Source organism: Danio rerio, chromosome 21 (genome assembly GCF_052040795.2).
Source record: "Danio rerio strain M-AB ecotype USA chromosome 21, GRCz13ab, whole genome shotgun sequence".
Lineage (NCBI taxonomy): Eukaryota > Metazoa > Chordata > Actinopteri > Cypriniformes > Danionidae > Danio > Danio rerio.
The window spans coordinates 32,010,264-32,024,599 of record NC_141041.1 but is presented as its reverse complement, the minus strand read 5'-3'; the positions used below and the strand labels follow the sequence as shown (position 1 = coordinate 32,024,599).

Here is a 14,336-nt window from a genome sequence, read left to right as displayed (position 1 = left end):
TAAGACATGGACATTAGTGCGTAATGACAGTAAGTCTTGACGCCTAAAGAACCGATTGCTCCAGTCCTGTCATATCAAAGACACAAAGGAGTCTTAAGTAAATAAATCAGGCTATTCTGCTCCAGCCTACACAGAGAGCATCCCATCAGTCTAGGGGTGAACGCTGTTTGCTTCTCTCGTCTCTTTTGAAGCTGGAGATCGGAGGCTGGACATGAAGATTTGTTGACATCTCATCAGCAACACCACATAACTAAAGCTGGCTTTTTGGGCTCCGCGTTAAGGGGCGACTCCAGCGGTTGTTGTTCGCTTGGTTTTCTCCTCTGGCTTGGCCTAAGGAGAATGTCATTATTGGAGTCTGTGTTTATTTTAAAGCTGAACTTACTCTATTGCTGGTAAGCCTATGTATAGGTACAATTTAGGATGAGAAGACTTATAACTTGTGCAATTAAAGCTAAACCTGCTTTTTTGGGTCATTTTTGTCTATTAAAATCAACAATAATTTGTCTAAAACTTTCATTTTTGGATGAGCTGTCCCTTTTAGTCTTGGTCACAAACATTTTGAACATTGGATTGCACTTTTTGGATGCATTTTTTTTAAGTTGCATATTTTCTTCAGAGGTTGTTAATGATTAATTTGTGCAGAAAAAAAAAACAACATTATCCATAATGCTTTGCATAAAAACAGAAAACCGGTATATAGTGCATAGACCCATATGGACGCTTTAGATACTTATGTGTTCTTTTTGAAAAGGTACCACCCTCGTGACAGCTTTAAAATAGCTTAACTTTAAATCCCTTCATGACAAATCAGCCTGAATTTCCCACGTGAAATTGAATAATGCCTTTCTATCACAATAGTATTATTTAACTTCAATGTCCTGAAAAAATCTATTCATAAATTGCTGTTAAATGTCACATTATGGATTTTAATTGATTCCATTTTCTATTTTAATCTATTCTAGTCACGTAAATATCATATTTACAGAGGAATACACAAAAAATTCCACACAACATACTGGTCTCAAATCACAAGGTCTAAAGTGCACAGTTTAGAGCATGTCTAAATTAGTAAAATACTATGGTAAGGGAGCCTAGCACGAGTAATGCACAGTTAGCTGAGACAGTCTTTCACTGACACTAAAGTTACAACAGAGCCCAGGAGGCACTATTTCATTGCTAGGGAGGAAGTGAATGCTGTAAACTCCATCTATGCTTCTCTCTCTCTCTTACTGTGAACCTTTGACCTGCTGGTGTGTTCATGAGGTAAATTTTCCTCTCCTGTCTTGGCTGTTACTGCAATACTTGTGGATGCAGGCACACACGTGTCTGCAGAGCAAGTTTTCTCCACTGTGTCCATTATGGCTTTGATAGCTGGGATAGCCGCGGGTGTTCTTCAGTGTCCGCGTCACTGTTTGTTGGACTGCACTGACCATTAGAACCAACCCTTTCTGTTGAGCGAGTGAAAACAATGACCCAACATAGGCATTTAAGATCTCACTTGACAGTGCTCAAAAAGCGACCAGGATAATATTTACATGTTGTTTTGTGTGTATGTAGGCCTACTTGAGTTTTGTTTTATAAATTTTCTTTGAGCAGGTAAAATTAAAGGTACATGTAGTTCATATATCTGACTGCTTGTTTTATTGAACAAAATTGTATTGCAAATGCTATATATATATATATATATATATATATATATATATATATATATATATATTAATACAACACTTCTTGTGTTGTGACATGAAATCTTGTTTTAATATATAATATTAGTAGTATAATTCTTGTGTTGTGAAGTAAAGTAAAAAAATTGTGTACGGAAAGCATCATCAATGCACAATGATGCACTGAGATATCAAATTGAACCAAATCAATGACATGATAATTGTAACCAAACCATGAGACCTATGTAGATTCACACCCAAATATAGACAATAATAATCATTTACATTTTAATAAAATGTTTCATATATATAAAGATTTGTGAGTGTGCTTCTGCACATCCCTGTGTTTGTAACAAGCAACATGTATGCATGTTGTACCTATATGTGCATGTTACTGACGTCCTCTTTAAATAAAGAAATGAATTTTAAAAAACTGCATCGCTGACTTCATATCAGCTTTTAGTTGTTCAATGGCATGATCTATTTAAAATAGCAATACACCAACAACGGGCCTTAACACAGCTTCATTATAGACCAGCACGCCCATGGGTGCACAAATGAGCTCAAATGCATTTGCTATTAAACAACATGGCATAGGGTAGGAAATGATACCTTCGTCTGAAACCTGTAAAAAAATACTTGTGTCATGCCTGGTGCCACATTATATAGTATTATATGGCACATTGAATTAAATAAGCACATTTCAGAAAAAAAGAGAACACTTTATAATAAGTACACACTATGAAGCATTTATTAAGCATTAGCAAATAGTGAATTCATTATTTGTTAAACATTAACTCTACATTAATAAACATTAGTAAGCAGTTTATAGCTGCATTTTCAAACGCTCTGTTCTTGACAAGCACATTTATAACGTGCTTAATAATTGGATTCATTTTGCATTAAATATTGCATTATTTCCAAACCGGTTAAGTAGACATAGCTTGTGATTTTTAAAGATAATTCAGAATGAGTTAGTAAATGATTAATAAACGATCCAAATTAACATTTAAATATCTTATTATTCAGACATATACTGTAGTAATAGTTATTTTATATGTTAATAAATGTTTTATTAACTCAACTTCATCCAGTTTTGTGACCTAATCTAAAGTGAGGACTATTTATGCTTTATGAATCCCTTATAAATGACAATTAAAGGCTCAGTTAAATTCTGAACTGGAAAAAAAAGAAAATAAGCGACTTTATTTATTCTATTCATTTAAAGATACACAACTGAAACTGTATCAAATGAAGATAAATCTTTGCATTCTTAACTAAAATAAAATTACTGTACAGTTAAAACATCGCTAAAGAACATTGAAATGTCGCATTATGATATATTGGTTAATTATCATGTTGTTGTTGTTGTTTTATCCATTTTTACAGTAACTTTACAGTAATTATATTTTTTGGATAGGATTGCAAAGATTATTGTTTATTTAATACTAAGCCTTTATTTGTCAATTATAAGGAATTTATAAAGCATATTTAGTCCTCACATTAGATTACGTCACAAAACTGGATGAAGTTGATATACTGAAGCATTTATTAACATAACATTACTACATGCCTGAATAATAAGTTATATAAACAATGATTTCAATATTTATCAATCATTTACTAACTTATTCTGAATGATTTTTAAAACCATCGACTACTCTTTACAACTGGGTTGTAAATAATGCAATACTTAATTTAGTAATGCAAAATAAATCACTCACAAATTATGAACATATAATTATTAATCAGATTATAAATGTGCTGATAAGTCAAGAACACAGCATTTGTAACTGCAGTTATGCACTCTTTACCAACGTTTATTAATGTAGAGTTAATGTCTAAGAAATTATGAATTCGCTTTTTGCTAATGATTAATACATGATTCATAGTGTGTACTTATTATAAAGTGGTACTAACAAATGTTTTTTTTTTAATAATATAATATGCTATTTTTATTTTATCACTTTCTAGTATAACATACAGTAATATTTAATTACAACTTCAACATGAAAAAGTGTGTTATGTTTACACTGTAGCATGCCAAAGTTGTCAAAAGCAACTATATTAAAATAGCATCCCTACACAACAAACTAACACCTATGAGCTGTTTCTGAACCTGAATTTACCACTTAAACTTGAACGATCCACTTCTGTCACTCTCAGTTCATGTCCAGTACAGGCTTCCCTGTAAACCCCTGACAGAAAGAAAACCCCTCAAACTGACTGGCCAAAGAACAAATTCTAAAACACAATTTATATCTCCCTTCAAAAATGGATTGCTCCCCACACCTTTAATACTAACAAACCCTTATTTTTCTATTTGCACATACATTTGAGTCACAGTTCATTTGTCAGGCATGTTGTTACTATCTGAGAACATTTGCTTGTACAGCGCTAACATCTGAGGCACTTTCAGACTGCACTTTTGAAAAGTTTAAAGCTCCTCTGATATTGTCGAGTTCTATCATGTCACGTCGGTTTATTGTTAGAAACAGTTCCTTATACTTAGTCATAGCCCTGTGTTTTGTGGGTCATATTCTCTTTGCATCACTCTGTAGTGAACTACATGTAGGAAAAAAAAAAAAAAAAACTAAACTCTAAAGCAAACACGGCTCAGCAGGGGCTTCGTTTCTGTCATCTCTTAAAGAGTTTCTTGCGACGTGGTGGGTCTGCTTGTTGTGAAACACGCTCTGGCTGTTTATTCTCCACTCAACCAAGTGGCACTATGATAAGATTCTGCTGCTGTAATTTTTGCAAGGTCACTTTTCCATGGTGAGGGCGTCTGGTTGGTTGATTTGCGCCCAAACGTTTCTTTCCTAACTGATGGTCTGAGCCTTCTTGCTTGATGAAATATCACAAGTCTTCAAATTAATGTTATGCTCTGCTGGGTAAACCTGGAATGGAATATTTCATACTATTTTTAGCAGCCATGCAGGTTATGAATGCATATCTGAAGGACGAATATCGTTGCGCCGGCGCTGTAAAACACTATTGTTCTGAGATGTGTCGGCAGAAACTTGATCGAATCTGTGGACTTGTATCAATTAGATGAAAAATGACGGCACAGTATGTGGTGAAATAAACAATTCAGCCGTTGAATCGAGGCTGCTTATAGGACCCAAGGGGGTTGTGCTTGAGATGCCTGACTGAAAAACATTAGGAATGATGTTGTTACAAATTGCATGAATACGATATGTACAGTATATGTTGCTATGTTTGACACATTAATGTAGAAGTCCCCCTAAAAAATCTTATTTTTTTTTTCTTTTCTTTTCTTTTTTTTTTATAAGATTCCACAACATCGCACAGCCTCTGGTTATAAAAATCCTTTTGAAGTTTATGGCAGATGTAGATACGGATGATATGTACAGTATGTACAGTTGAAGGCAAAATTATAGTGACATTTCAATTTAAAAGCAAAATTATATTTCTAAATATAACAAGGACATTGTCAAAGTATTTTTTGTTTCCTCTGGAGAACGTCTTTTTATTTCAGTTTGGGTTTCAAAAGTACTGGGTTTTAAATGTAGGCAAAAATAAAATATAATTAATTTCTTTGATTGGCTACAGAGTAAAACACTGTTTGTTCAATGACTTGTCTAATTAACCAAACTTGCCTCATTAACCTAGCCAGCACTCGGCTTTGGGCATTTACACCCACCTAACTTTAAATAGGAACAGTTCTTGACTTCAGTAAGCTACAAACACAAAATATGTATTAATGGAAAGAAGACACTTTGAGCTTTACTGTAGTAAAAGGTGAAGTTACATCTCAAAACATATAAAAAGTTATACATTATGAAGTCGTGAGAAATAAAAAATGTATTGTGTTCAATATTGGTTTTCCATATACAAACACAGGAAAACATTAATGTAATGTCCTAGAAAAAATATGCCTTGAAAGCCAAGTGTCTCGTGAGTTTATATTTTAAATTTGATGAAGATAGCATGCAAAATGAGATTCCTGTAAAAAGTTTTCATGTCGATGTCCTTCTTCTCCTCACTGTCAGAGGCACTTTCTCAAAAATGACCTGCCCAAGCTAAAACAGTAACAGTTGCTGAATAATTAGGTCTGCATTTACAGTTTATGTATGTTTAAAAAGAAGACACTCTGGGCTTTATTATCCATTGTATAGAATTTACAATGCTCTAAAAAAAAAAAAATAGATGCTTAAGTAATGTAAAAAAAAAAAAAAAAACACTACACGAAACATTTTATTATTTCATAAACAAACATATATGAAATTTGTCCTGGAGCAGCACAGAAAAGTAAAAGCCACACATCTCCTGAGTATATGTTTTTAATTTGATGCCAACATTATGCAAAATACAATTTCTGGAATTATTTTTTTTCTGAAACAATGGCTTGTGATTTCTCCTTCACCTTGTTTGTAGAGATGCAGTCTGATGACCACACGTACTAAAGGTTTTACATACCCCAAATTTTTTATTGTAAAATAATAAGCAGAAACGTATAGTATGAAAACCAGGGGTGCATAACTTTTTTATAAAATGGGCCAAAAACTAAATATCATTGAGAACCATGGGATGATATACCAAATTATATTACATTAAAGTTGCCATAAGTAATTCCCTAATGTATTTTATAATGTTTTCAAAATAACTTAAAAACATTACTTTAAATCTCATTTATATTTTCTATTGTATCTTATTACAATTAAAAAAAAACATAAGCAATCACATTTAGCACAGTGGTGTTCAATGCTAAATACATTAGTCAAGCAGAATCTGCTTTTGCCTTCATTTACTCACTAATAACTCTGGATTGTCTTGGAGTGATAGTATGTACATAAAAAAACAAAATAACATAAAAAACATTTTATACATAAAACATTTAATTTGAATTAGCTTTTAGTAGCTTAGCAATAAATAAAATAAAATAAAAAAGTTGCATTAAGTTAGAATTTGCAGTTTCTAAACCATCCCCATCATTCTCTCTCTTTTCTCAGATGGGATCGTGGGCCAAATTAAATCTTACCATGGGTCAACTTTGGGCCCTAATTTGGGCACCTCTCCTTTAAACTGTGCTTTATCAAAATAACTAGTTAAATGTAAATACTGTCATAATTATTATGTTAATTAAATTGTCATCATGTTATTGTTAAGTATGAAAATGTAATTATAAATTAGTTTTAAATAATATTATAAAGTTTTAGTACTTTTGAAAAAAATAATCATCATAAACCGCACTTTATTTGAAAAAAAAAAAAAAACTTTATATGGAAAATATTGGAAAAAGGGTTACATTAAAGGAAATCTTTTAATGACCTATTTTAAATGTTTTAATTACCTTTATAATAATTCTAATTTTACTAAAACAGCATTTTATTCCAGTTGACAGCATTTTATTTGCGTAAGGTCCACCCAGTTGGCGCAATGCCGGTGTCCACTGGTGGATGAAGGTTCACTGCATGTTCGGTCTTTCCAGTGCACAATGTTGATTTATATTAACTTAGCTCATATCTGACTCCAATTTTAATATGAGGTGGTTTAGAATATTAATATATTTATCCTCGTTTTATCTGACTCCAATCATAAAACATTAAGAGGATTATATCAATATGTAATTTAGATAAATGTTTGAACCTTTTGTCTTCACTAGTAACTATTACATCCGTTCATTCGGGTGCTCATGTCGCTCAGAGAAATCGCCTCGGCTGAAGGCGCCCCTCACGGTCACACTCCGGTCAGTCTTGAATATTAAACAGAGGTAAATTGACTAATACTTTAGATGGCCGCTACCAGCGCGCTCGTTCTAAAATACTTTAGTTAGTCCCGCTTAGGTGTACATCTTTGAGTTAAGACAATCATCATTTCTACTTAGAGGTTAGGGCATTAATATAAATGTACCCGACTACTGGACTCTATAGTAACTTTGGTTTTCACCAAGCCCATGGTTTCCCATATGAACTTAATTTAGAATAATATTACCTTCAAACAAAGGTCGGGTACCCAATCTAGGTTAGTCGTGCAACACCTTGTTGACCTAGACGGAAGTTATCGCCCTTTCCACCTAAGTACACATGAATCAATATCAAGAGTCAGCCGGATCGCTAAAACACAATTAGTGTGCCCAATGCTCCATCTCAATTGGATTTTAGTCCGTCTACTGACCTGACGCAAGACGTGCGGAAACAAGGATACAGCGTAATCTACTTGAATTAATAATTACAGAGTGAGCAAAATATGGTCAAACATTACAATTTATTAGTCAGGTAAATGTATTATGCCAATTCAATCAGTCAATTCATAAATGATCAATACAAAACATCAAATTATCAAAGATAAATCCAAGATGAAAAGATGCATATCTGACTTTTTACATAACGTGTAAATTTTACATAACGTGGAGCCTAGGCTCCATGTTATGGGCTGATCTGGGTAGGCAGAATCGCGCTGAGACTTTCTCATACCCTACCTTAAATAATCCAAGAATTCCCTCAAGGAAGGGGGTGTGAATAACAAAAAGGCATTCACACTTAGTGTAAAAGTCACACCCCTTACAGTGGTTCAAAAGATGCCTGAAGTTATATATTTATTGTTCTGATTATGTCTATTTCTGAGAGAATGAGACCATTGTACCAATCGCACTGAGACATTTCAAATGATATCAAACATGATAGTTAAAGTCAGTTTGGTTAATTTAGAACATTCAAACATTGAAATGACCATATGCGTGAGTTGGGGGGATGAAGCTGAGTTTCAGCATACTCAGATGCAAATGCAGCAGGAACTGGTTTTTCCCGCATTCCCCCTGGTGGGTTGTGGAGTCCATTGGCCCTGTTTTCAGCTCATGTTTTGAATTGTCAAAGACATCAAAAATATTTGTAATATTTCAATTCTTACATTGCCAAATTTAAAGTGCAAGTTTAAATACTTTCTGTTGTTGTTGTTGTTTTACATTGAATGTTAAATTACATTTTTGAATGTGTAACACAAATAAAAAAGCAAATTGCATTAGGCATGGGCCGGTATAAGATTGTGACGGTATGAAAACCTTGTATAAAAATATCACTGTTTCACGATTTTGCAGTATTGTGATTATTGCTTTAACATATATTGTTTTTAAATGTCTTGGTAATAAACTAAAACTTTTTTCTCCTTTGAACATGAAATATTTTATTTTAAGAAACATTTAACATGTTTTGGAGCAGTAAACATGTCAGGGTAAATAATGAAAATGAATCATTGACTTCTGTTTTCTTGGTTTGTTTAAAAAAAACAGGTTTCTTTACAATTTGAAACGGCATCTTTGAATATCTTTTCTACTAAAGATACTGCTGTTCTAAAAATCAAAAAAAAAAAAAAAGTGAATAAAAAAATCTTACACATACCTCAGAGACGGTATAGAAAATGTTGGCGGTTTTAAAACCTTGACTTTTCCAAACTGCGGTATCCCTTGAAAACGATTATCGTCCCATGTCTTATCTGTCAACAACATCAAAACGGTATGTTTTTTTTATTTCTTTATTTCTTGCAGCCTACATTTGTCTTACAATTTTGTAAACAATATTTTTAAATTAAAACTGTTTCATCACCGTAATGGCACAGTAATTTTGCTAACAAGATCAACCCTGAGAATTCAGCATTTTTCGCTGTGCTCCATCTAGCTGTTTTGAACACATCTTATGTAAACACTCTGCCTTAAGAAACATGTGCAATTAGGGTCAGGCTCACCCGAAACTAGGCTAATTACACAGGGCTCCCTTTTACATAATACATGCAAACCACTCACTATACTAGCTGAAAAGTGTAGCATTTCACATTAACAGGTGGCGTGAACTGCACACAAGACACAGCACAAGGCCAAAACTAGCATGCTTTCTGTGATAGCACAGATTTTTAATGACATAAACTAACGATGAGGTATTTTGACAAGCTTCCTCATCAGTCGCCTATTTTCTTAATGACAGTATTTTGAAAGTCTCTACCTCGCTCATCAAAGCTTTCACATCTCGCAAATCAAACCGTTATTTAAAAGTGCGCCACTGTTTTACTTCAGATTATTCCTGACAGGCCGTTTTCAGCCCGTTTAATTGCGCACTCGCACTTTAATTTCCAGACGGCAAGCTTTACATGCATAAATGACCTTCACGATTAGCTGACACTGGAGGAGATTATGCTCATTTTCACTCACCTCTATGCTTCGTGTCTATGAGAAGGGAGCGACTATGGAAGTCTGTGCTGTAATCCAGTGAGATTTTTCTCCTGTCAAAGGCATGTACAATGATTCATGCTTGCAGCTGTCTTGTACTGTTAATTTCTGGTTCGTTTACGCTTCATTTGAGCCAGTGGCTTTAAAGCTCTCATTAGCAAAAATCACATCAAGGCTTAAGTCCTGCCTCAACCTTTCAGGGCTGTAAAACATGCTATGAGTGTCTTAAACATGCGTTGCGGTTTTTATTAATTCTTTTTTCACTTGTTAATCCTAACGTTTAGCTGCTGCTTTGGTTGAAGGTGTTGATTTTATAGTGTTGTAGTCATGTGACCGTGATGCATGTAATCGTTTTACTTCTGGCGATTGTGGTTAGGCTTCAGAATTCATTAAAGCTGCTCAGTTTTGATTATTATATTGATGTTAAAAAATAATTAAAAACTTGCTTGAACCTTTCTGGGTTGTAAAACATGTCTTGCATTAATTTCTGTTTTATGAGTTCATATTTATCTCTGAACAATTATTGGAAAAAATAATTTTATTTTAGCAAATATTGAAGTACTTACATTAAATGTTTAGGCTTGTTCTGTTCTGAAAACGGGGTTTAAAGGATTTAATTTTGACTTATTTGTAATATTTATAAATAAATATTCGAAAGTATCTGAAATTGCCTGTCTTTTTTTATTAATATGCAGCAAATGTTTAAAAAATAACTTGCATTACCTTTGTGCAATCTTGTGGTCTTTTTTATTCATTTATTTAAATTATGCCAACAGAGAAAAATGCCAAATAATGTGTATTATTCCAAAAATAAGTATTTTTGTTAATCTATTTTATACAGAGACAAAAAAAAATGGTTTACGTTATTTTTGCACCATATCATTGACCTGTTGTGCAAATACTCACTTTTTTTTAGTCATTGATTTTAGGAGACTACAAATATCAAATATATTTAGCAATATATTATATGATAATATGTTTACAAAATTTTAAGGTTTTAAAATCCTTCAAATAATTTAATACTTATCATCAGGACTGATAATGGTTATGAAATATATGTCAGTATAACCCGAAAAAAAAAGAAAAAAAAAACTTTTGTAATATATATTTTTTTTCCAAATAGATTTTTTTTTATTATTTATTTATTTTTTTAATTAAGGGTTAGAAAGTTAATAAAACTAATAATAATAATAATAATAATTATCATTATCATTGTTATTATTAGTAGTAGTAGTAGTCGTAGTAGTAGTAGTAGTAGTAGAAGTAGTAGTAGTATTTTACTGTACAGCAGTAACCCTACTCCATTCTCAAATATTTCGTTAGGTAAGAGTTGATGTTAGAGGTGGTGAAGTTAGTCACACAATATGTTTATTTGTTTATTTGTTTATATATATATATATATATATATATATATATATATATATATATATATATATATATATATATATATATATATTACCTTGATAAACAAAATAAGTAAAAATCATAAACTTACCCAAATATCTATGAGTGTCTTACTACCATTTCATTCATTTTTCACTTTTTCATACTTGAACGTTGACTCTTCTTTTTTTCAGTTTTCACATTTATATGGTGAATCTACTGTAATTTGAACATAATGTAGTAATTTGTGTTTAGAATCTTAAAAGTTGTAATTGTTTTTTTTTTTTTATATATAAAACAAACATTAGAATAATAAATATAAATAATATATCAGTTACCAAAAATCACAACAAGCCCCAAGTGTTTATTGGAACTATCTGGGCTAGAAAACAGACAGAATGTCTTTGCTTTTTTATGAATTCTCCTCTTGTTTTCACTTGCTCGTCTTGTTTGTTTGTTTTTTGGAGGGTCTATAAAAGACAGAGCATATAAAGAACAGTCAGTTCTTGTACTTTTGTCCATCCCAGCTCTAACGACCATCCTTTACCTTTTTCTATCTCCCTTCAACAAGGCCAAGTGGAGTCAGTGGCCACGTTCAAGGGTAATGAGTTCTTCAGCTACGACCTGTCCCAAAAGCCCATCCAGAGCAGCACAGATGAAATCACCCTGTCCTTCCGAACGCTGCAGCGAAACGGGCTCTTGCTTCACACTGGCAAGTCTGCTGACTACGTCAACCTGTCTCTGAAAAGCGGAGCTGTGTGTCTGGTCATAAACTTGGGCTCCGGTGCCTTTGAGGCTCTGGTAGAGCCATCCGATGGCAAGTTCAACGACAATGCATGGCACGCCGTCCGTGTGTCCCGCAACCTGCGTCAGGTAACGTTCACCTTTGCACATCATGGCTCCATCAGGGGCTTTTTTTTTATCTTTTTGAAATCTCTGAAGATTGTACTTTAAGTTGTTTTAATGTGTAGATTAACTCTGATGTTAAAACTGCTTTTAGCAATTTCAGCACTGCTTTACAGTAAATAAATAATACATAAACAAATAAATATTAATTAATAATAAATAGTTAATTGAGTTTACTTGTGGAGATAACATCAATATAAGTAAAGAGAGATTATCAGAACAACTGTTTCAGTGAAATATTTTTGTTATCGATAACTTTGGGCAATATTGATAACTGGTAACTCTTTATATTTAAATGCTGATAACTACTCTAGATGACAAAGCGCAGAGTATTAATTGGTGGAAAATATACCCACAATTTATCGGCTGAGATGTTTTTTTTTTTTTTTTACCTCATTGATAACAATAACATTAAATATAAACTAGCTACTTTTTTATATGTGGTCGTCACAGGGCAACGATTGGTCTGCTGATATACCCAGATTTACAAGTAATTAAACTAATGACAGTGAATAACTAGTAATAATGAATTGTGTGTTAGTGCAACCGTTGCTACAGCAGTTTTAAGTCATTTCAAACCTATTATTAGCTATGAAAGAAGTGTTTCTTCTGAAATAACTATTGTTTCACATATGATTTTAGCATGAAATCCTGTGATGCCAAGATAAAAAGTGTGATAAAAGGTGCATTTTTTTTTTTTTTTTGCAAACCACAGTTGGTGTTGGTCATTCCAAACAAAAGTGAGCCTCCAAAATTCTTAGTGCCAGAATGAGTTATAAACCCAAGAAGGCTGCTAACATTTGAGCACTTCTGGTTGGATTTTCAATGCTTAATGCTCAAGTAAGATACAGTGTGTCACCCTTGACCACAAATCCAGTCTGATATTGCACAGGTACATTTTTGCCAATATCCAAAAAAAATACATTTTAATTTTCTACCAAAAATCATTAGAATATTAACTAAAGATCATGTTTCATGCAGATGTTTTGTAAATTACAAATATATACTGAAACATAAATTTTCGATTAGTTATGTGCATTGCTAAACACTTCATTTTGAAAATTCTAAATATTTTCATTTTTTTTAATCCTTAGATTCCAGATTTTTTTTAAAAATAGTATCTCTGCCAAATATTGTCTTATTCTTACAAATACATCTATACATCAACAAAAAGCTTATTTATGCAAGTTTCAGATGGTGTAAATCACATGTAAATAAGGTTTTTTGGTCCAAGGTTGCATGTGTTTAACAGATATTCAAGCTATTTTCAAAATGTGTTAATAAAATACACAATCATAAACAAATGTGTGCAAAAAATTTGACTGTATTCTAAAATTCAAGTTTAGTGAACTCTGACCTTTGAATTTATATTAGATAAAAGCCATGTTACCTATACAATACCAATTCAGTATATAATTTGCTTTGCTGCTGCATTTAAATAAACACCAGTAGACTGCATATTTTTACATTTTACAACCTTGCCTTTTGAAAATTGTATTTATTTATTTATTTTTTCAGTGGATTGACTTGCATGGATTAATTGTTCTTCCAAAGAATAATAGTGTGCTAACAAAATAAACATTGTACAATTTGATTTCACATACACTTTAAAAAACACACAGTCGCATCATTAAAGTTATATTCAGCTTCGTAATAATGCCTTTTGGCTTCTTGTGTTGCTCCAAACAGCCACACATGAGCCAGCAATGTCCTGGATCCTCCAGTGTACTCAATTTAAGTGCTCTGGAATGAGAACAGCAAATTGTTGCTCACTTTTGTATGGAATTTACCTCAAGACAAAGTGCACAAAGCCCTGATTTAATTGGAATCAGATGGTCTCACAGGTGCTTTAGAGGAGCAGCCAGTTGTTTTGGAGCTTGTCCACCTTTCATTGCAAGGTAATATCTAACCCTGATTGCAAAACAGATTCACGTTTTACACCCATGAGTGCTGAGATGTTCATTTCAGCAATTTGCAGAGTGCAAAATATTTCTGTTGTCGCTCTCTTGGAAGGCTTTCAGGAATCTTCTTTTCTGCAGGATTGAAGTACCATTAAGCCACAGGCTGTTCCAGACATAGACAGCGGTGATAATTACATTCCAGTTGTTACAAACCAGTACGGATGTGTGCGCGTGTGTGTGTGTGTGTGTGTGTGAGTCCCTGTTGAAGAGGAGTGTTTTGATTTGGTGACTCCATTCAAGTCC

General features: G+C 32.9%; 1 protein-coding gene across 35 annotated transcripts in view; it reads left to right on the top strand.

Moving 5' to 3' along the window:
* nrxn2a (neurexin 2a) overlaps positions 1 to 14,336 on the top strand; it is a 762,095-nt gene that overhangs the window by 261,651 nt on the left and 486,108 nt on the right. For all 35 annotated transcript variants that reach the window (XM_087299962.1, XM_087299955.1, XM_087299951.1 and 32 more), the window contains 1 exon segment: positions 11,798 to 12,099. In XM_087299962.1, coding sequence (XP_087156088.1) covers positions 11,798 to 12,099 — 302 coding nt within the window.